At 37.2% G+C, this 23,552-nt stretch overlaps 1 protein-coding gene across 3 annotated transcripts in view; it reads left to right on the top strand.

Annotated features, from left to right (window-relative positions):
• The window catches only part of LOC747736 (T cell receptor gamma constant 1), a 63,902-nt gene extending 41,432 nt beyond the window's left edge, over positions 1–22,470 (top strand). The window contains exons 3-6 of one of the 3 annotated variants that reach the window (XM_016957291.4): positions 12,542–12,592; positions 16,422–16,751; positions 19,901–19,948; positions 21,886–22,470. In XM_016957291.4, coding sequence (XP_016812780.2) covers positions 12,542–12,592; positions 16,422–16,751; positions 19,901–19,948; positions 21,886–22,028 — 572 coding nt within the window. In that variant the 3' untranslated portion in view covers positions 22,029–22,470. Of the gene's footprint in view, positions 1–4,843; positions 5,788–8,424; positions 8,479–12,541; positions 12,593–16,421; positions 16,752–19,900; positions 19,949–21,885 lie in introns of those variants that run through there. The other 2 variants (XM_016957290.4, XM_063815335.1) reach the window with 2 other exon arrangements.
• Positions 22,471–23,552: the final 1,082 nt, after the last annotated feature.

Genomic DNA, 23,552 nt, shown 5'->3' with positions numbered 1-23,552 from the left:
AATGCTCTTGTTCATTGGTTCACAGGCTGTTTGAACAGGGAGGGCCCTTGGAACATATTTAGCCCAATGTCCCCACTTCAAATGAGGAAGCTGGGGGCACAGAGACAGCAAGTGACTTGTCTCAAGCTAATTTAACCACCGAGGTAGGGCCACATTCTTGCATTTCAGATTCTCAGTCCAGTGCCTCTTCCTGCCTCTCTCGTGGTCTGTGTTGAACTTCTTTCAGCAAAATCACATTTCTTTCAAAAGGGAACTGTGACAACTATGCGTCGTCTTCCTCAGTGGTACCCCTCAGCCATAGTCAAGTCTGATATAGGCCAAACGTGACTACCACACTGCTCAGAAGGGGACAAATGTCAGCAGGGATGGACTTCACACTCCATCTACCCATGTTGTCTTCCCATAGCTATTTACTGCCCTTTGTTTCTACAGTTTCCTAACTGTTCTGAAATCCCTTACTAATCAGAGCAGTTTCCCTGGTATGCCCATTACACATATGGGCATGTGGGACATAGAGATTAGCTTTTTTTTCTGACTAGATTAGTAAATTCTTATAATAGAAGGACCTGCTGAACCAAGGCTGGAATTTCCTACTCTTCACTCTGAAACCTGGAACCAATCCCAACTGGCTGGCCACACACTTGGTTCAAATTTGGTAGTCCTGGCCTGCTTTCTGCCTTCTTAGAGTGACCTAGGACTTGTTCATGTCCAAGGCCTTACCAGCCACACCTAGAAAATAGCAAGAACAATAGTAGCAACCGTATCTATACCATTACATTTAGCTCAGTACCTCTCTTTTTGGATGTCTGACAAGTGCCAAAAAAATTATTGATTCCAATTCCACTCCCTTCCCCCAATCTCCAAGCATGTATTATTTTCCTCCCCAGACTTTCCTATTGCAGTAAATGGCAACAGTATATTGTATCATCTGATGGAATGGCAAGGGTGTTTTCTCAAGCAGATAGTGCTTTGTTGACTTCTGTGTTTTTTGTTTCTCCTAGTAATGAGAGAAGAGTGCAGAGACCCAACTATTACTGAGTTTCCTGTGATATGAGATCTGAAGGGAGGTTACAGGAGCTCTTGAAGCTATGGTTTCACCTGCCAGAAAGACACCCACAAACCAGGCCCAACCCTGTGTGGTCCAATCTGAGACTGGAGTAGGCTGTCTCAACAGAGCCCCCGACCGAAACACTACAGACCCAATGCAGGGAACACCCAGTCTTCTCTCTAACTTACTGCAGGTTTAGAAACTCTTTGTGTTCCCCCTGACATGTGCAGGGCAATAGGCCAGCCATGACGGCAATGATTGTCATTCTGAAGTGCATGGCCCAAATGGCCCCATGGATGTATAATCTCCTGGTGTCACTGAAAGACAAATAAAAAGAAAGTAAATTGTGAGATATAATTTGATATTCAGATTCAACTAGCCCCGCTCCTCACAGATTATTTTGCTAGGTGTTGGCACTGACTACTCAATGCTTTTTAGGATATGCAAATCAACCATTTCATCTGCTTTTTATTTCGTTTAATATGTTCTGTGATTCCTAGAAAGCAATACCCAGCATCCTCTATATGGCCATTTGAGATACAGATTCTCTATATTATACAGACCTGGACTATACCTGGGAACTGCGTTCCTTCCACACATATCTCTCCAACTGTGAAGTAATTGATTAACAGGGTTTGGGATCTGGAAAACTTGAAATGAAATTCTGGCTCAGTTTGAACTCCCTAATTCTGTTTCCTCACATGACTTTTAATGGTAATAACCATTTATAGGGTAAAGCAGAAAGAGATAAATGCATAGTTAGTGCCTGACTCATGGTAGACACTATATTTATGAGTTTTCTTCTCTTTCACTATCAGAAAGCACAGGCCCATGGATTGTCATCCTGGAGCAGGGGGAAGGTAAGTGAAAAGGAGATTTGGGGCTTAGAGTAGAATATTAATTTCTCAAGACATTCTTCCAGACACGAGTCTTTTATGCAAACATTTCTTGTTTGCCAAAAAGAAACAAGTGTTTCACCAGGCATGTTTGCCTGTGGGAGCAGTATCAGTTGAAAAGTATCTATAAATCTACAATATGCATAGTGGCATGTTAAGTACCCCAAGTGCAAAAGAAACCCTAAAAGACTAAATCTTCAGGTTAAGAATGAAGACAGGTGGCACAATTGCTAAAAGGGAGAATCTGATTGAAAGTGCAGTGACCCGGCCTCTCCCAAACACTGCCCTGGTATTTTTAGAAACAAGTGAAGATCCATTGGACTATATTGTAACATATCTGATATTATCTAAGTGATGACATATGTGAAATCAAATTATGCTAATTTATGAAAGTTAGCGGTCCACAGATTGTCAGTATGTGATTTTTTTATCTCTTGTACGTGTCAGATAATGTGTTTATTTTGCTTCAGAGGGTGGTCTGTCTCAGAAGTGTCTTAACTTACTGCTGTACCTGATTTAATTAAGATCCGTTACAATTTCTGGAAGATAAACCAATGTGAAAAAAATGTGCAAATTATTATTTTGGTTCATGTTGGCAACCAAACCCTGAGATGAAATGTGAGATATATTTTCGTATCTTCTGATGGTCTAACAAATTTGGTTGAAGCTGTTCTCTATGAAAATTATTATCATCAGACTTGAAAAAGTGATGCAAAACTTCAAGCAATGCAGTATCAACTTGTGCTTTACCTCACTTGACTTACTTGTTATTTATATATTTGTTCATTCATAACCCATCTTCTTGGAAGCAGGATTTAAGTTGCCTCAGTTTGTTAACTCAAGACATGACAAATGTGGCGGGGAGGATGTGTGTGTTCCAAAACATAGGGTTAGAGGCAAAACTGCTTATCTTTATACACATTCATTTGGGTTTCATTTTACGCCTTTAGTAAAACTGAACATCATGGTCTTCACATAGTTCTTTTTTTTGTAAACTTAATAAAATATGTTATAATTCATTACTTACTTTTTACATTGTATTACTTAAATCTTTCATGGCTGTTGAAATGTAGACAGCTTCTAAGACTTCTGATACTTCCCCACATGGTCCTGGAATAAGGAAAAGCAGAGGACAAAGAGGGATTGAATGGGCATCATCCCATCTATGACAGGTGCAAAGGGTAATTGACAGTACGAAGTAACAATAACTTATTATTTTCAGATAAAAAGACACAGAAATAAGATCTTTCCATTCTACCTTATGAAGTGAAGTCTCTCTGTCTGAATTATTACATAAATGATAAGAGAAAATTAATCAGTTTTTAGCCCCTACTGTGTCCCATGCTCGATTATAAATATCGTACAAAAGTCCTGGGAAATAGGTCTAATTCTCTCCATTTAAAAGATGAGGAAACCCAGGCTCTGAGAAGTGTATGTGCCCAAGGGCACATCGCCAGGAGTGGAAGAACTGGAATCTGAACCTGGGTTTTCCAATTTTAAAGTGTCTTTTTCTTCATTCCCAACTTCCTGAGATAATAATTTATTTCATAAGAATCTTTTAAAATCTCGAGTAAACTTGTTAATGTTTATTGCGCCAGCCACTCTGTCCATCTCCACCATCACTGCAACAATTCAGGTCCTGGTTGCCTCTTATTGGCTTATGGCGACCACCTATAAAACCATCTGCTTCACCCAAATTGCTGTCCTGGGGAGCGCCCCTTCCTTTCTGCTTGCACATTTAACTTTCTCAAGTGGAAATGTGATCATGTCACTTTCCTCTCTAAATTTTGTAGCAAGTCCTCATTGTCTATTCTTTCAAAAACATTTATTTGAAAATACTATAAAAATAGAAAATTTTCCACATGCTTACTTTTTAAAAATTAATGTGTTAAGTTTCTCCTACCCCATTTCCATCCCATGCCCCTTTACTCAATGGATACAATAAATCTCCAATATGTTCCTTCTGGCCACGTGTTGCTTTGTAATTTTAATTTTAATCTATTTGGACCCTGTGTTATCTGGGATGAGGTAGAGTGGTATTTTTATTTTCTAAGGTAATTATTTTCCTAATGACCGTTTCCAAACAATCCATCATTTCCTTTCAATTTAAAAATGCTGCAGCGTGTTTTAAATATGCACACATATTTGACACATTTTCTGGAGAATTTCTGTTTTATTTGTCTGTTTCATTATTCTTACATCATTATCATGTTATCTCAGTAGCTTTGTGATAAAAATTAAGATCTACTATGCCAAATGTCTATTCACTGTACCATTTTTCAGAAAATCTTTTTCAATCATATTTATTCATCCCTATAGAATTTAAAATCAACTTATCTAGCCCAACATTAAACCTCACACCCTAGAACAACAACAACATGTCGTAGTAATTCTGACTGGAATTGCTGGAAATTTATAGATGAATTTAGGATGTATTGGCCTCTTTATGATAGAAGCTTTTTATTCATCAATGTATGTTTCTCCATTTATTTAGGTTTTATTTTATGCCCTTAGGAAAACTAAACACTGTGTTCTTCATATCATTCTCATATTTTTTTGGTAAATTTAATAAAAGATTTTAGAATTCATTACTTTTCCACATTTTATTAGTTAAATCCTTCATGGCTCTTGAAATATTGACAGCTGCTAAGACTTGTGATGCTTCCCCTCATGGTCCTGAAATAAGGAAGGCCAGAGGACAAGAAGAGATTGAGCCGGCGTCATTCCATCTATCACAGGTGTAAAGGGTCATTGACAGCGCCACATAATAATTTTGAATTTTCTATTAAGAAGAAACCCTTTCCAAACATAATTTTCACCCAGCCCCATTGTCCTCTCCATTGAATTGGGGGCTGTGAGCTGCTGTGTATGGACAGGTGCCCTCTGTGACCTCATTCATATCTTCCTGAATGAGGACTCAGGGGACTTAGGCTGGAGCAGGGTGGATCTGGAGTGGACATGGAGGTTGTCAAGGCTTGTCCTCCTCAGCCCTTGCAAGTGAACACCTCATCTGTACTCAGGAGATCACACAGCTGACCCCGGCTTAAGATGGCAGACTTTTCAACATATTAGATAACTGGATTTGTTTTTTTTGGTCATGCCTCAGTATAATTAAAGAATGTATTATTTCATGGGAGATAGAATTCTACAAATTTCTTCTATTATTCCAGGAGAAATAATAAGTCATTGCAGAACACATTTTTTCATTTGGCATTGCCTTGGTAAAGCATCATGTTGCCAAATGATAAAAGTGGCTTTTTGAAAGTGGAGACCTTTGTTCAAATTTCTCAAGTATATCTGCGTTGACACATTTGCATTTTCAGTTACTAAAGAGCTTCCTCCTTTCAGAAGTATCTTCCCAAATTGCTAGCAGAGAGGCCCTGGTGTTTGTGGGAACAGAAGGGCTTTTCCTTTGATGTAATCTCAAAGCAGTTTCAACACAATTGAACCCCTGTAAAAAAAAAAAAAAAGACAATTCTCTGAATACTTTTCCTGGTAATTTAGAAAAGCAGTGGGTTGACCCATTAAACCTGCTGTTTTCTCTTCCCGCTTTTTTTTTTTTTCCATTTCCCTTTTCTGTTGGTGCTTTTCAAGAATTACTGCCTTAGAAGAAAACAGGCAATTTATGAGGAAAAATTACAAACTATCACATGTCACAAAACCTATATTCAAGGACTTCCAAAAAAGCCAGAAGATGAAATTGCTAGTTCAAAGTTGTTGGATTGCTAGTGGTGTCCCGAGGATCAGAAGGCTGAGATTTTTGTAGAAGCTTCGACCAGTGTGATACCAATGGTTGGTTCAAGATATTTGCTGAAGGGACTAAGCTCATAGTAACTTCACCTGGTAAGTAACTTTTCTTTCTGTTTTTATTCCAGTAATGAAAAACTGATAGATGATTTTTAGAAAACAATGATCAACCTTATCTGAATATGTCACATTCCTGGCCTCAGTATACGAACAGCAATTTTGCAGGTTAGCTGAATATGGAAACAAAACGATTTTGTATATGATATCTTCCCTTCGCTGTCTGTAAGCGGATTAAAATTCTACTTTAAGAATACACACACACACACACACACACACACACACACACACAAAAGATAGACTCTGGCAAGAAATTAAAATGTTTTGAGGCCCATGTCTATACACCATTAGTGTAAGTCCTTGGTCCAAGTTACTCTTTTGTTGGTCTTTTAAGTGAGAGACATAAAAATGGAGTTTTATTAATTACTTCTTCTCTGTATTTTGAGATATAACATAGTGCTCCCTTCTTCTGCTAGCCTGCCAAACCCATGTTATTGATTTTGATCTCATCCTGAGAAATAGTATAGAAAAAAATTACTTCTTATAGTAAATTACTATAGAAGGTCAATACATCCCACTTATTAGTGTTCTAGTTTCTTTGAGGGAGGCTGAAGTCAGTCAAAATTTATGCACCTGGGACTCTTGTTATATCACCTGGAAATGGCCCGGTTTAATAGAATTTGTAAGTTCAACCAGCCATGTCAGCTCCAAGGTCAATGAAAAGAGTCTTCATCATTTTACATCTTCATTTGTTCATTCATCCTCTCAGCAAATATTTATCAAAAACAGTTTTTGTTCTGGATGCTAGAGATAAAAGGGCAAAGAAGACACAGTCTCAACACTCAAAAGCTGCCAGTCTGGCAGATAAGTATTCTAGATTCTGGCTTGGTTGGGCCCTGTCCACGTTCTTTGGCCTGTGGCTGCCGGAGAAGCAGAAGGTCTTGGGTTCATGAGCTCATTTTCTTTCTTAATTTGTGTAGCAGTTATTGCTTATAATATCTATGTATTGCGTTTGGTGGGAGGATTTGATAAAATGACCCAATATTGTCCTTTTAAGGAGAAAATTAATATTAGTAAAGTTTATTGAGAGCCAGACACCATGCTAAATAGTTTCAATGCTTTATCTCCTTCCTCATCAGACCTATGCAGGAGATCCTCTTAGTCCCATTTCACAGATGAGGAAACTGAGGCCTACAGAAGATCAGTTACTTTCTTAAAGTCACATGACTAGTCACTGTGGCAAAGTCTGGGATCTATCTAAGCTTGTCTACTCCAAAGTGCCTGGTCTGGACCCTTATGTGATATTTAGAAATATTAAGTCATATTTTTATACTTTGAATATTTCCTCTTCTGTAGCTTGACCCTATGAATGGACTCTTTAGTTGACTATTTTTCTAGTAACAACTCCCAATTTGTATTACTATTTGTGTATTAATACAATTCTTCTACTTCTAATTATGGCACTGAAATGACCTCTCTCTCCTCCAAAAAGTCATATGGGATATGCATTTATTAAATACTCAAAATATAATTTTTAGGGTATTTCTGTAGAATGAGTCATTTTGACGTCATTCCACTCAGCTGTCTTTCTGTATTGGCATCAGATTTGCTAGATATGTTGAAACTGATGTAGGAGCTATCGCAGCTATGCTATATTGCAGTGCTAAGTCACATAACTCAGAGCTGCCTCAGATTCTCTGTTGCGTAGCACACGATTAAATTCAATGAAACTGTATAGATATTTTCAAGTCAAAAGTAGCAGTCTTTCAGCAATGAATCATCATTAAGAATTCATATTTTCTAACAACGCATCTGGTATTCTATCAGTGAGAACTGGATTCTAAAAAGAAGTTACTTTCTTTATTTTTATTTTTTATTTTTTGAGATGGAGTCTCACTCTGTCGCCCAGCTGGAATGCAGTGGCATCATCTCTGCTCACTGCAACCTCCGCTTCCCAGGTTCAAGAGATTCTTCTGCTTCGGCCTCCTGAGTAGCTAGGATTACAGGCTCCTGCCACTATGCCCAACTAATGTTTTTTTTTTTTTTTTTTTTTTTGTATTTTTAGTAGAGATGGGGTTTCACTATGTTGGCCAGGCTGGTTTTCAACTCCTGAGCTCAAGTGATCTGCCTGCCTCAGCCTCCCAAAGTGCTAGGATTACAGGGATGAGCCACTGTGCCTGGCCAAAAAGAAGTTATTTTAGAATCAATCTAGATACCCATCCCTCCATACATATGAATCCCAAAATACCTATAAATCATATTGAATATCTATTTATTAAATGTCAAACATAAGAATCCTATTATTGTCTCTCTTTGAAAATTAAGGAAATATTAACTCTAAATTACACTTAAGACAAAGTGTATATAAGAAAACTTTTTAGGGAAGATTTAGAAGATTCAGGCAAAATCATGAGAAAAGGTAAAATCAGACTCTCTAATGTATGGGATACAAGGAGAGAATGTACATAACCCAAAGTGCCCAGGGCAGGGTGAAGTCAGTTCTTAAATTCCTGATTACATTCAGATCCAGTGTGATTTTGTTTGACCTTTGTCTTGACTTAACGTCAGCAGGGCCAATTTTTATGTATTTATGTAAATATTGAAAAAAATGTTGGCACAATTTTAAGACAAACACAAAGGGAGATTCTTATAAAGGCTTCTCAGGTGGTGGGCAAGAGTTGGGCAAAAAAATCAAGGTATTTGGTCCCGGAACAAAGCTTATCATTACAGGTAAGTTTTCTTTAAATTTTGCAATGTAAAGAAGGGGTGGGAGGTTGGCAGGCAGGAGCTGGCTCAGAATTCTAGGATTCCCTCCTGGTTTGGTCACTAATCATGGTGAAATCTCCAGAGAGGTCAGGTGACTTGGTTCATGCCTTAGGAGTCAGAACTTTTTCTGCCCTAGCATGGGAGACATTACTAAGGACCTTAGACCAACTGCAAATCTCTAAAGGATGGAGGCCTTATGTTCCATTGGTAACTCTCTGTTGAAAGTTTTGTGAACAAGTTTAGTTTTGAGATTTTATTTCTTCAGTTCTAAAAATAACCAATGGAAAAAAGTAAAAAAAAAAAAAGTAAAATCAGCTACCCTCCTTATTTGGTCACCAAAAGATGAAATATTTGATAATTTGACCAAAGAATGATTAATATCAAATGTTAAAATATTTCTTGGTGTGACCATATTTAGAAGTGACATAAGCTGCATTTACTGTTATTTAAATCGGTCCAATGAGTTTGTTTATTATTTGTTAGCTTAAGTTTAAAGATGTAATTTTGCCTGGATGAGAGAAAACATCTCATAAAGATACTCTCAGTCTGTTAGATCCACTGAAATGAAAGTTTTCAGAGAATTTTCACAAAGTTGATAAAGCATCGGAAAAAATGAAAGCAGTTTTACATTTTTAATTCCTTAGTGGTTGAGATCGTATGATAAAATAAACTTATAAGTTCAAAAGTGACCTTCCGATTCTCTTTTATCCAATTGACTTAATGAGAATTGTAGCAATCAAATTCATAATTTGTAATTTTCTGAGAAGTGATTTTTCAGGAAAGTGCGGTGCAGGAAAAGGTATGGACTTTGTTTCTCGACTCCTGGAGCTAGCACTTTCTATGTAACTCCCTTTTAGGAAGTGTATTTTGATTTGCCAGTTGTTCAAATTATAAAAATGCTGGTTCATTATAGAAAAATTGGAAAACACAAAAATAAACAAAAAATTATAATTTGATATTGACCCTCATCACATTATCATTTTGTTATATTTTTATTTAAACATTTTTCTCTGCTTTTTGTTTGTTTGTTTTACAAAGTTGGAATCATACTAGATACACAATAATAGATCTGGCTTTTTCACTTCACACTACTTCATAAACATTCTTTTCAAATGTCCTTAATATTTTTCAATACCAGAACAAAGTTGAAACTTCTGTTTTCACGTTGATCTGTACAAAGAAGATAATGGAGATTATTTATCTAAAGTGGATGTTATAAAGATTAAATGAAATTAAATATGGAAATTACCTACCAGAATGCCTGGCACTTGGTAGGTGATAGAAATATTATTTCCTCTTCTAGAATTTAAGTTACTACCCATGAAAAGTCTTTATACACTCAGGAATACAGATAAATGTATCAACTCCCATCTATTCAGCAGCTCACTTCAGAACAAATATCACTATTTGTAAAATGCTTTCTATGTCTAAAAGACTAATTGTACCTGCTTCTAAAAGTAATTAGAATGTTTTACATATTATCTCAAATATGATCTACCTGAATACAAGGTGATTTTTCATTTTCAAGAGAAAATTTATATGTTTAAGAAAATATGTATTTTCCCCTCCCCCAACTTGAAAATGTAAATTTATAGGGCTACAGGTAAAACAGTCAAATGTCTACCTATAATATTTAATTACTTACCTGGTTCATACTTTCGAAGTTAAAAATTATATCAATATCAATATCAGTTGAGAAATATTGCCTTTGTTGCCCTTATATTTCATTACAACTTTTGTTTTGATGCTTCACATGCATGTAAAGCATCTATCTCAGAGCAACTTTCTAAGGCATCTCAGGTCAAAGCGTCCACTTTGGAATCCTCTTATGATGGTGTCTCTGAATATTTTATTCTAAGACACAATTATTCACTCACAAAATAAAAGGATATATTTTTTTCCGATTTATTCTGTTACTCTACAGTTGTATGAAGTAAAAACTACAGAGACATTAGCTCCAAGTAATAATGACCAAATCCATGATAAATTTCTTTGCCTTTTTTTTCCCTTTTACCAGTGCTGTTCCCCAAACTAGCATTCATTGAGTTCATTTCATGTTGATATCTCCTCCAGTTAGTCCTTCTGGATCAAAGCAGAGTATTAGAAGAACATTTTTTAATATGAGAAGTTACACAAAGACTGTACCATACATAAGGCACCTCCCCATGTTGTGAGAGAAAATTTTGGAGAAAAAAAGCTTCATTTTAAGTTCTGGCACTTTCTATCTAAATTTAGTATGTAGGTGTCCCTATCACAGAGCTAGGATTTGCAAACATATTCTCCATTCCTTGTGTCTTATTTGAGCTTGACCTTACAAAACAATCAACTCCTGGGGACAAAAGAGAAACATGCTAAATGCACAAACTCTTTGTTATTTATTTAAGCTACCTGTTTCCAAAATCTATTTGAGAAGACCTAAATTAAAATACACAAACACAGTCAGACCATTAAATATACACAGATGATCTAAAGCCCTAAGTAAAGGAGAAGGAAAAAGGCCTGTGATTACCTAGCGAGGAGCACAGTTTAAAATTTTATGCTCAAAAGAAGGAGAAAAAGGTAGGGGAATACATACATCTTACTAATTGATAAAAAGAAGCACACCAAATTTTCAAATATCATATTTTTTTCTATTACTAAATTGGAAAAAGACTTCAATGCATGAGTCCTTTAGAAGGAAATGGAAGAGTGGGCATTGCCTTCAACTTCCATTTTGGAAAATGAAAGGAATGGTCATGAAAAACCCACTGCATATTACCACTGCGTCAGTGCTATGGGCATCCTGACATTTAATGAAATGCACAGATGGTGATGCTCAGCAGACATGGTCAGGCAGATAACATGTCGTGATCTAAAGTGACAACAGAGAGATGGATTTGAGGACCAGGCCTCTTGCCTTTTCTCTACCCATTCTGCCTTGAAGGGTCAAGCCAGGTGTTTCAAGCTGGACTTTGGCATGAACTAGACAGAAGTCAGTTTGAGGCTGAAGTTTCTGGTGAAACTTGGAAGGCAAATAAGTTGTGCTGCTGATTAGAAAAAGGCTCACTTGTTTTGAAAAACACAAGTGAAGAATTTCCATACACTGACACTGACTGCATATATTAGACTTTAGCCAATATTCCCTTTGATTTTCCTAACACGGCAGGTAAGGCAAAGGATAATCTATTAAAGATTGGGCGTGTGGAAGTCGTGTTTCTTGTGATGATGGGGACGATGGCTTTGAGAATCTCAGAGCAAAGTGGAATGCAAACAGAGGAACTGAGAAATTATTCTTCCTGCTTAATTGCTATGGATTTAACTGCCACTCCAAAATGCTGAATTTTTTTTAGTAAGGGCAATGCTTGGTCCTATAGGGTTAAAATGTCATGTCAAGGCACACAATCATAGCAAACAGATTGCTAATCATAACAATGACATCATCATCATCATAATCTCTTATATTTCCACAGCATTTATTTTTGAGGCAGGGTCTTCCCCTGTTGCCCAGGCAGGAGTGCAGTGGTGTGATCAAGTCTCACTGCAGCCTTGAACTCCTAGGCTCAAGTGACCCTCCTGCCTCAGCTTCTCGAGTAGCTGGGCCTACAGTCGTGCACATCATGCTCAGCTAATGCTTTTTTTATTTTTAGTAAATATGGGGTCTCACTAGGTACTGTGTTGCCTAGGCTGGCCTCAAAATTCTGAGTTCAAGCAATCCTCCCACCTCAGCCTCCCAAAGTGCTGGGATTATAGGCACGAGCCACTGCACTGGGACCTATAACATTTTAATCAAATTGCTTTTTTATGTCTTGTTTCATTTTGGTCTCACTTCAGTGCTGGTAGTGATGTTGGACTGATTTTGAAACATCACTGTTTTTAGATAAATAAAACACCAAAAGCTTTAAGTTATTTGATTTGTGGAGCAACAGAACTTGTTATGAGCAAAATGAACCAGGACTGGAACCCTGGTCTTTTGAGAATCCCAGATCACCAGAATTTGAAGAACTCAGGGAAACTGAATTCGAGTTTTTGATATGGACTGAATCACTGTGGAATTATTATAAGAAACTCTTTGGCAGTGGAACAACACTTGTTGTCACAGGTAAGTATCGGAAGAATACAACATTTCCAAGGTAATAGAGGGAAGGCAGGAAATGATTAAACTGGAATAATGTAATAATGTTTAGAAAAAAGAGGAATTGGATGGAGATTTCATGTAGAAATCTTAGGAGAGACTTTAAAACAAACGCTCATACTAAAAGAGAACATAGATAACATTGCACAGATATCATAATAGGATTTGGCTTTGTGCATATAGGGACTTCCATAAAGGGCTCATATGTAATGTATGAAATGATCTCGTTAAAATGTTTGGCCCTGAGACCAAATGTATTATGACAGGTAAGTTGGTGATAGACTCTATAGAGTGGACACATATTCATCTCTGATGGTCAAAGAGATGTTGACTCTTGTTGTGAAGGAGCCCGGGTGTTGGAGTCAGGTCCACCTGGAACTCTGGCTCCACTGCTCACTGCTTAGTGAAATTGAGTGATTATTCTCTGGCCTCAGTTTTCTAATCCATAAAATGGGATAACAGTATGAATTCAGCAGGGTTGTATAAGAATTGCACAACATAGTGTGAATTAAGTACTTGGCACATTGTCCAACCCAAAATAGGTGCCCAACAAATATTCTCTGGATTCACATGTAAAGAGACAATGGGATCTACTATGGAGAGTTGTTCTCAGTCCATCAAATTTACAGAGCAGCAATTTTCCAGAGGATTCAGCTGTACTTCTAACTGCTCAAATGGAAGGTTATCTTAACATCAGCTCACACACAAAAATTGAACTTATGGATTCGTTTCTTGTTAGCAGACTTTTTAATCATGTAGCAAAAACATTGTATTAAGATGTCTATTTTTTATTTTTGTTGTTCTATGTGCTTTACTTAATCCTTTATCTTAATTGATATAATTTCCAACACCAACATATTTGTCCTAAGATTTATAGCCAATTAGTTTAGGGTTCTGTTCATATGTCTCAGGAAAAAAAGGTTAAAATCTTACCAAAAATGGTCAAGTTATCAAATCAATTAAATCCAGTTGGAAACATCATAAATCTGAAATACATATTTAAACATAAAATGGCTATAACTATTTAGCTAATGAAAAAATAAGAAATAGAGAACTCTTAAATAAATATCCATATGTAGATTTAATATATCATACCGTCTATAAAAACTATAGTTGATATTTGGTAAATTTACAACGCTGCATTTTAATAAATTGCAAACAACTTAGGCAATTTAACTCAAATATACTATTTGATTATGCAAATAAATGTATATAAATGAATCCAACAATAAAATAAATTTTATTTATTATTTTAAATAAATAAAATATGTAAATTCTATTTGTTATTGAAGTAAGTAAGAATGTACCATACTTGACCATAAAAAACACTCTTAATATGTACATTTTAAAAGTAGTATTTTAAAAATCACGTGAGAGGATGATCCAGAATATCGGCCCTTACCATGTATAATCAAGTACGCTATTTAATGATTTGTTAACTATTACCTTGAGAAAGTTATGGAAGTTCCAGATTCATTTTGTCCTGAAAAGAATGAAACTTAAAGAATCTAGCTAAAGAAAGGGGACAAGAGGCAATGAATGCTGTGGTACCGTACAGAAAATGTCCAAGTTTATCATTTGATTTTTAATTTCTTTAGTACAATGAATTAGAAGTATTTCCATGAAGAGACACTAGTTCTTAGGATGAAAATTAGATTGGAAAATATATTGACTAGAGACTAAAATTATATAAATATAATGTGTAATTGAAAAATTACTCTTATATTTTAAAACATGCTTTTAAAATTAGAAGCAAACTATATGGTGGAGAAATATACACGGTCTCACAAGTATAACAAGTAAAATACTATTTACACTAAAAATAAAGAGTATGAAATTAAGATGAGCACATTATGCCTAATTAAATTTATAGCATGCTCAAAAATTAATATTTCTGTACATGTTTACTAATTTTGTATGAAAATCAGAAGCTTTGCTACACAGACAGAAATTATCAAGATTGTTTTCTTTTCTTTTCAAATGAGAAATTTAATTCTTATTTTCTTAAGAAATTGTTCAATTATTAAACTCACTTCAAACCAGCCAAAGCATTGGAGTTTCAATTGGAAATCAAAATAGAAAGAATTGTAACATTTATAATTTCAGTTATTAGATTAAAAATGAATGTATAACCCATTAACATTCCAGATTCAAGTGATATGCCTTTGTAAACATATGATGCTTTGTTATGTATCTTGACCCTATGCCTATGAAGCTCTGAAATCATGACTTTTAATAGAGCAATTGCATACACATTTTATTCAGCAGGCTAAGACAAAGAGAATAACAGAGATTTAAAACAGTTAAATAACATATTAGGACAGATACAAATTCTGGGAGAGACATAAAGAGTCAAAATACAGATACACTGATTTACATAGACCTTCTCATTAATGGGGTAAATTTATATAAAAACCAGTATAAAAAATACACCCCTGGTGCATTCTTAGTCATTCTTAAACTTCAAATGAAATTCCAAAATAAAATGTGCTTTTGGTGAATATTTTCTAAAGCAAAACAAAATTTTGATAAGTGCATTACTGGAGAAGATTAACACAAGAGTATTTCTGAAAATAATCAAGAAAAAATTTAAATAAGAGTTTTGGAAAGTTGCCATTTTGTTTCTAAATTAAAGAGATGGTGAATAATCTGGAGGTACAGCTGTAAATACTGCTGCATCCCAAAACTTGGAGGGTGCAGATGTGAAATTGAGATGTTATATAAAATTAGATATTAACTAGGGGGACTGCTCATGGTATACACATTGAAGCTACACGGTCAACTTGATAGACAGTATGTACATGCGGAAGTAGATTCTCTTTAAAACAAGTGACTATGTATGTTAAAAATAAAAGTGAACAAAATGGCTAGGCATGGTGGCTCACACCTATAATCCCAGGATTTGGGAGGCTGAGGCAGGCAGATCACTTGAGTGCAGGAGTTTTAAACCAGCCTGGTCAATATGGTGAAACATGTCCCTACAAAAAAAATATTAGCCAGGCATGGTGATGCATACCTGTAGTCCCAGCTACTTGGGAGGCTGAGGTGGGAGGATCACTTGAGCCTGGGAAGTCGAGACTGCAGTGAGCTATGATCTTGCCGCTGCATTCCAACCTGGACAATGGAGCCGGACCCAGTCTCAAAAAAAAAAAAAAAAAAAAAAAATCTGACATTGAGTCATATGGGAAATAAGATAAATAACAAGATAAATATGGTGCATCGCAGAATCAGTTAAATGAAGAGTGGGAGTACACAAAATTGCAAAACATGAGAATGTGTCTTATTTGGCCAAAGAACATAAGTTACAAAGGATGGAAAAGGGAAGTGGGAAAAGGACCAAAGAGTCTCATCTGTAGAGAGATCATTAAGGTTTTCTGACCTTCCACTTTCCCCTGCCATCCACCTTGAAAACACGCTTCACTATGGTGAAACAAAAGAGATTAAAAAATAAAATAAATATGCTCATGAACTTTGGCAGCCCTGGTAGGAGGCAGTTAAAAATCACACTCATCACAGCATGTGCAGAATAAACAAAGGCCATGTTTCCATCCAGCATCTGACATTTGAGAGCTGTGACTTTTGGCAAGTTATTTAATGTCTTGATTCTCTTTTCAACGTCTGTAAAATAAACACAATAATAAGTACCGTGCAGCCTATCCTGGATGAAAGGCCGCAGTGGACACCAGCTCAATGGCATCTTCTCTTTTTATGGTTATATACTAGGCCACTCCAAACCGTGCAATGTGTGTGTTTCTCTAATGATTCTTTTAAACTCATATTTCATTTCTCCCCATAGATAAACACCTTGATGCAGATGTTTCCCCCAAGCCCACTATTTTTCTTCCTTCAATTGCTGAAACAAAGCTCCAGAAGGCTGGAACATACCTTTGTCTTCTTGAGAAATTTTTCCCGGATATTATTAAGATACATTGGCAAGAAAAGAAGAGCAACACGATTCTGCGATCCCAGGAGGGGAACACCATGAAGACTAACGACACATACATGAAATTTAGCTGGTTAACGGTGCCAGAAAAGTCACTGGACAAAGAACACAGATGTATTGTCAGACATGAGAATCATAAAAACGGAGTTGATCAAGAAATTATCTTTCCTCCAATAAAGACAGGTATGTGTTTACGCATATCATCTGTCAGAACACTTCTTTGAAAGTGAATGCTGCATTTTTTCCTTTCAGTATTAATGAAAAACAAACATAAATCTTTCTTAAATATTGTTACATTTAATGGTAGCGTAAATGCCCTGCTACTTTTCTATAGAATTAAAATGGTATAGGTTTTGGAGAAAACAAAATTGAAAAAGTTACTGAAGGTTTCTCAGCCTCAGCTCCATTATCCAAAATAAGAAAGTCACGTGCTGGTTTTTAGGGTTGTTAGATGGATTAAAGAAACAACATACACAGAAGCATCTAGCAACGTGACACGTGGTAAACGCTCAAAAAGTGTTCTCCCTTCTTTTGATGACTTCACTTGATCAGGAAATAACATATATATGTCTTTCAGGAATGTTCTGCCCAAGCAGGAGAGTCACTCACCTCAATCTTGCTAACCACAAAGTTTAACCTAAAAACAACGGGTTCATTGTTGACAAAATGATGTTTATCTGTTGTTGACAGAATGATGTTTATCTAAAAACAGTTCCAATTTTCTATTTCCTTTGCTGAGACACAAAGGGGAGGCAAATGTGCAAAGCTTAAGGGTAGTCTTACCACTGTGCTTAAGTGTTCTGATTTTTCTAGTGATCAGGGCAAAATAAAAAGTATAGTAAGTTCCAAGGCAGTGAATATTATACAGGAGAGAAGTTACAGTTTTATAATGTGTTTTCCTTTACACTAAATTCTAAAAGTAAAAAGTCTTTTTTTTTTTTTTTTTGACGGAGTTTCACTCTTGTTGCCCAAGCAGGTGTGCTATGGTATGATCTCAGCTGACTGCAACCTCCACCTCCCGGGTTCAAGTGATTCTCTTACTTCAGCCTCCCGACTGGCTGGGATTACAGGCGCCTGCCACCACACCTGGCTAATTTTTGTGTTTTTAGTAGAGATGGGGTTTCACCATGTTGGCCAGGCTGGTCTCAAATTCCTGACCTCAAGTGATCCATCCACCTCGGCCTCCAAGTGCTGGGATTATGGGCGTCAGCCACTGTGCCCGGCCTAAAAGGAAAATGTCTTTCATGAGCTTCCCAAGGCAGCTACGTTAAGGAGGACACTTCTCTTAATGTCATTCTACAGTAGATTTCTAATGCTCTTTCTTGGAAGTTTGTTTTTCTGAGAAAAGCTAAAAATATAACATGGAAGTGATCATATTATATAATCAATGAAGTGCTTTTCAAGGAGATAAAACTAATCTGGTCCACACTTGCAACCAACCTTGATTGAGAGAGAGAGAGAGAACTCAGGATACACTTGAAGATTTCATTATGGGGAACAGTTACTTTATTCTTTTTACCTCAATCAATGCATGGAAATAAGTGATAGTCATTTTCATTTATCTTTTAATAAATGAAGTCACCATGAGGAAAATAAAAAGACATTGAAAACCCATTAAAGTTAGCCCTTAAAGATATTTGGACATGTAGACTTGATAACTAACGTTTGCATTCGTGAGACTTACCCAAAACCCATACCTCAAGTCCAAGTTTTTAGAATTCATGAAATAACGATCTCAGAGAGTGCATAAAATTGCACACCAGAATCATATCCGTATAGACAAGAACACATCTACTAGAAAAATAATAAACCAACACACCAGTGCGACTCTGTTTTCTTCTGTTTTAAAATATGTTGTCTTTGTATGCATGTTTGCTGCTGCTTCTTTTTTTTTTCTTTTTAAACATCACAGACAAATTCAACTCTCACCTCAGTTTTATTGAGAGAACTGTCAATGTGACTTGGCCTCTGTCTTTCTAGTCCCAGAAAGAATTGCACTGAAATGCTGAGCTCCTGTAATAAAAAAGACCATTTGCTGAGAGTAATTAACATACTGAAAGAGATTTTCTTAGAGTACGCAATGGTGACATTATATTGCCTCTTTATAAATTACTTTCTATCTATTTCTGTGGATTATTCCTACAAAGTACTGTTCATTGTCCAATTTCTTTTCTTCCCCTACAACTACTGTCTGAATACTGGCTCTGCTATTCGCTGATATGACTCTCGGCAAGTTGCCTGCACTTTTTAAACTTTATTTCCTCATTCAGAACATGGGGCCATACATAATACAACTCACTTCAGTGTTATTGGGGAATTAAACAAAAAAAGCATGGGAAGCATTTAACATAGTGCCTGACACAAAAATGAGCACTCAGTAGATGTTAGCTTTTATTGATATTGTTGTTGTTATATCCAGAAACACTATACCTCCAGAAAATCATGGGTACTTGCTTGGGACGTTGGGGATATGCATGATTTGGAAAGGAATGACTGCTCTTTACTGCTTAGATGAGAAATTTTTCTAAGCCAGACTCCTTCAAACATGTAAGATTCTGTTGTGGATTCAAGGACTGAAAGAATTCTTGGCCGAGTGTGGTGGCTTATCCCTGTAATCCCAGCATTTTGTGAGGACAAGGCAGGAAGATTGCTTGAGTCCAGGAGTTTGAAACCAGCCTGCGCAACATGGCGAAACCCTGTCTCTACAAAAAATACAAACATTAGCTTGGAGTGAGTGCTGACATGTGCCTGTACTCCCAGCTACTCAGAAGCCTGAGATGGGAGGATCTCATGAGCCTGGGGAGTTTGAGGCTTCAGTGAGCCGTGATGACACCGTACTATACTCCACTCCAGCCTGGGTGACAGTGAGACCCTGCCTCAAAAAACAAACAAACAAACAAACAAACAAAACAAAATTAATCTTTTTGCTGATGTCATGTCAGCAGTGTGTGTTGAAGGCTGTAAAGTAGCCATTTGTTCAGTTTATTTTTCCATTGAACAAGTATTTATCAAAAACATACTTTGTGGCAGTCACTATGCTAGGAGCTATGAATACAGAAGGAAAAGTAAATGCTCTTGGATACTACACTCCAGTTGTAATAAAAAAGAAAAAAATGTATTCTTCATGAACTTCAACATCTTGATGTGCAAAAACGTAATACATGAATTAGATCTACCTAATTACACAGAATTAGACCAATTGTTTCTGGAATTGTGGGCTCATATTTTTAATAACTGTCCTCCTGCCTCTCTGTCGACAGGTTTTATAAATATTCATTTAATTACACACACACACACGAACAATTGACTAGTACTTGCTCTCATTCTTCTAGATGTCATCACAATGGATCCCAAAGACAATTGTTCAAAAGATGCAAATGGTAAGTTCTTGTGTTTTTTACTTCCTCCTGATCATTTTGTTTTGAACTTCTCTGGCTTGAAAAATCAGGGAATGGATTTTGCTAGGTTGGATGCTGCAGAACGGACCTAGTGATATTTTAAATTAGTCCCTCATTTTCTAGGAGTTGTATTAAGAAAGCAAACTACTGCTTTGGGGTATGAGATGACTGTAAATTAGAGAGGGTACAGTGGTATAGTGATATGCTTTTAATTATTTCCAAAAAAAGATTTTATTCATTCATGTGTCTTTTTTCTTTTTCTTTTTCTTTTTTTTTTTGGACAGAGTCTTGCTCTGTCACCCAGGCTGGAGAGCGGTGGCAGGATCTCAGCTCACCAAAACCTCCGCCTCCCGGCTTCAAGTGATTCTCCTGCCTCAGCTTCTCGAGTAGCTGGGACTACAGGCGCGTGCCACCATGCCCGGCTGATTTTTGTATTTTTAGTAGAGTTGGGGTTTCACCATGTTGGCCAGGATGGTCTCGAATTTGTGACCTCGTGATCTGCCCCCTCGCCCTCCCGATCTGTTGGGATTACAGGCGTGAGTCACTGTGCCCGGCCTCCTGTCCTGTCTTTTGTTTAATGACTGGGGAAAACATGATACCATGTTGCTTCTCGAGTTGTTTTGTTTCAGTCTTTGGTCTTTGCTAGTAGCTAATAACACGAACTAGTGTTTATCAAGTGCTTTTTACACAGAAGGGCTTGGGCTGTGTTCTGCATTTTCTTGTTTAACCCTCTTAAAACTCCTATAAAATGGTACATATTTTTCTCCCAATTTACAGTCCCTTTAAAGCAAATAATTATAAAAATCCCTATACATGTCACACAGCTAGATCTGGGATTTCAAATCAGGCCATCAAACAAAGAGTTTATGTACTTAGAAAGTTTTCCATTCTTTTTCTACAATAGAGTCAGATAGCAAGAAATTACCAAGCCAGGAACCTGAAACAAAACGGACATCATGTGGGGCTGGGTGGGTGCATGGGCTTTGCAGACTGGACTTTCACTCCAGCTCTTTTAATGATTAGGTGTAAGTGACCTACATTTTGTGAGTAACAGTTTTCTCATCAGCCAACAAAGAATAATTACACCAGATTCACAGTTATTGAAGAGATAAAGGCATGAATGTGAGATGTCTGGCATAGGGCATCTCATTTAGCAGACACAGATTGAATACTTGTTTCTGGCTTTTTCTCTCTACATATGCACAAAGAATGCGACTAGAAGCATTGGCTCTAGCCCTGCTCAACTTTCCTCTATTTCCAATACCAAGGGGCTCTGACTTAGGCTGCCACACCAGGCAAGGAGGGCAGTACCACCTCACTTGACCAAGGGCAGGGATTCACGGACACATCACTTCCTGAGATCCTTTTCCACACCAAGGACTGATGTTTCTGGAATTCTCACTTTATGAAGACAAAACATATAAATGGAAATTTTCTCAGGTAGAGACTCACTCTTGTAGCTCATTGAGTAGGCCACTAGTGGTCCACCCCCACTGTCTTTACTTATTCCTTGACATCACATATCTCTTGCAAAACCTCAAATAATATGAAATGCAATCACCCAAAAATAGCATAGCCATAATTAGAGGCATTTAGGAAAGACAGGTGAGTGTGCCACAACTACCTAACACATCAGCAAATCTGGATTAACCACTTTCTTTGATTTTCCACAATGCAGCCTTACTTTTTAATAGTTGGGAATGTTCTAAGTGAATTTAGCAGAGGTTGTTAATCAACTTGAAAGCTGAATTCTGACTTGTCTGACTCTTGGTGGTGGTGGTAGCAGTAGATGTTTACTTTTAGGTTTTGGTGGTGGTGGAATATCACTTCAACGTAAATTATCAGAAATAAGTATTTGTGAACCCCTCTCGCATTAATATATCTTATTCTGTAAAAAGAACATGTGCAATTTCTCTTAGATACACTACTGCTGCAGCTCACAAACACCTCTGCATATTACATGTACCTCCTTCTGCTCCTCAAGAGTGTGGTCTATTTTGCCATCATCACCTGCTGTCTGCTTAGAAGAACGGCTTTCTGCTGCAATGGAGAGAAATCATAACAGACAGTGGCACAAGGAGGTCATCTTTTCCTCATCGGTTATTGTCCCTAGAAGTGTCTTCTGAGGATCTAGTTGGGCTTTCTTTCTGGGTTTGGGCCATTTCAGTTCTCATGTGTGTACTATTCTATCATTATCGTATAATGGTTTTCAAACCAGTGGGCACACAGAGAACCTCACTCTGTAATAACAATGAGGAATAGCCACGGCGATCTCCAGCACCAATCTGTCCATGTTTTCCACAGCTCCTCCAGCCAACCCAAATAGCGCCTGCTATAGTGTAGACAGCCTGTGGCTTCTAGCTTTGTCCCTCTCTTAGTGTTCTTTAATCAGATAACTGCCTGGAAGCCTCTCATTTTACACGCCCTGAAGCAGTCTTCTTTGCTAGTTGAATTATGTGGTGTGTTTTTCGTAATAAGCAAAATAAATTTTAAAAAAATGAAAAGTTGACTTTTGTCCACGTGTATTTTAATTGGATGACATCGAATTGAACATCCAAGGTAAGAAACAGCATGGCAATTGGGCTGTGGAATTCTGTATTGGTTGTAAGAATGGTCCAACACCCCATTTCTAATTCTTTCCCTGAGATCGTGGTTATCACACCTTCTAAGAGAAACTACAACCAAATGAAGGAGCTCATGTGGCTTCTGTTTGAAAGGTCACCAGAGTCAGATTCATTCGGTTTAGGACATTCCAGTGGCTATAGGACACCATCTACTGTGACGCGTACCGTGTGAGCTCAGCTCTAGAGTGTTTCGCAGACACTGTGTTTCCTGATCCTCACGATACCCCCGTGAGAGCTGCCCTAAAAGCAGAGAGGCAGCGTGATGGAGAGGTTCAGCACATGCTCTCTGATCCCAGGAATCCTGGGTATGGTGTTTCATATCTGTGTGACCTCAGGTGAGTTCCAGGAACTCTATGTGCCATAATCTCCTCATGTAAAATGAAGTTATAATGCCCCGTTTCCTGGAGTTATGTGGATTAGATGAGTTAATGACACTTGGCACGTGCAAGTCCTCCACAGTGTCGGCACGCACTGTTGGTAGCTCTACTCTAGAGACAGTAATAAACCAAAAAGTGTCTGACACAGGCCTCAATCAACTTAGAAGTTTATTTTGCCTATGTTACGGGCATGCCCAACTTCCTGAGATAATAATTTATTTCATAAGAATATTTTTAAAACTCGAGTAAACTTGTTAATGTTTATTGCTGCAGCCACTCTGTCCATCTCCACCATCACTGCAACAACGCAGGTCCTTGTTGCCTCTTATTGGCTTATGGCGACCACCTATAAAACCATCTGCTTCACCCAAATTGCTGTCCTGGGGAGCGCCCCTTCCTTTCTGCTTGCACATTTATCTTCCTCAAGTGCAAATGTGATCATGTGACTTTCCTCCCTAAATCTTTTAGCAAGTCCTCATTGTCTATTCTTCTTTCAAAAACATTTATTTGAAAATACTATAAAAATAGAAAATTTTCCACATGCTTACTTCTTAAAAATTAATGTGTGTTAAGTTTCTCCTACCC

This window comes from Pan troglodytes, chromosome 6 (genome assembly GCF_028858775.2).
Source record: "Pan troglodytes isolate AG18354 chromosome 6, NHGRI_mPanTro3-v2.0_pri, whole genome shotgun sequence".
In the NCBI taxonomy this organism is placed as follows: domain Eukaryota; kingdom Metazoa; phylum Chordata; class Mammalia; order Primates; family Hominidae; genus Pan; species Pan troglodytes.
The sequence above is the reverse complement of the archived record's forward strand: the minus strand, read 5'-3'. Positions and strand labels throughout refer to the sequence as shown.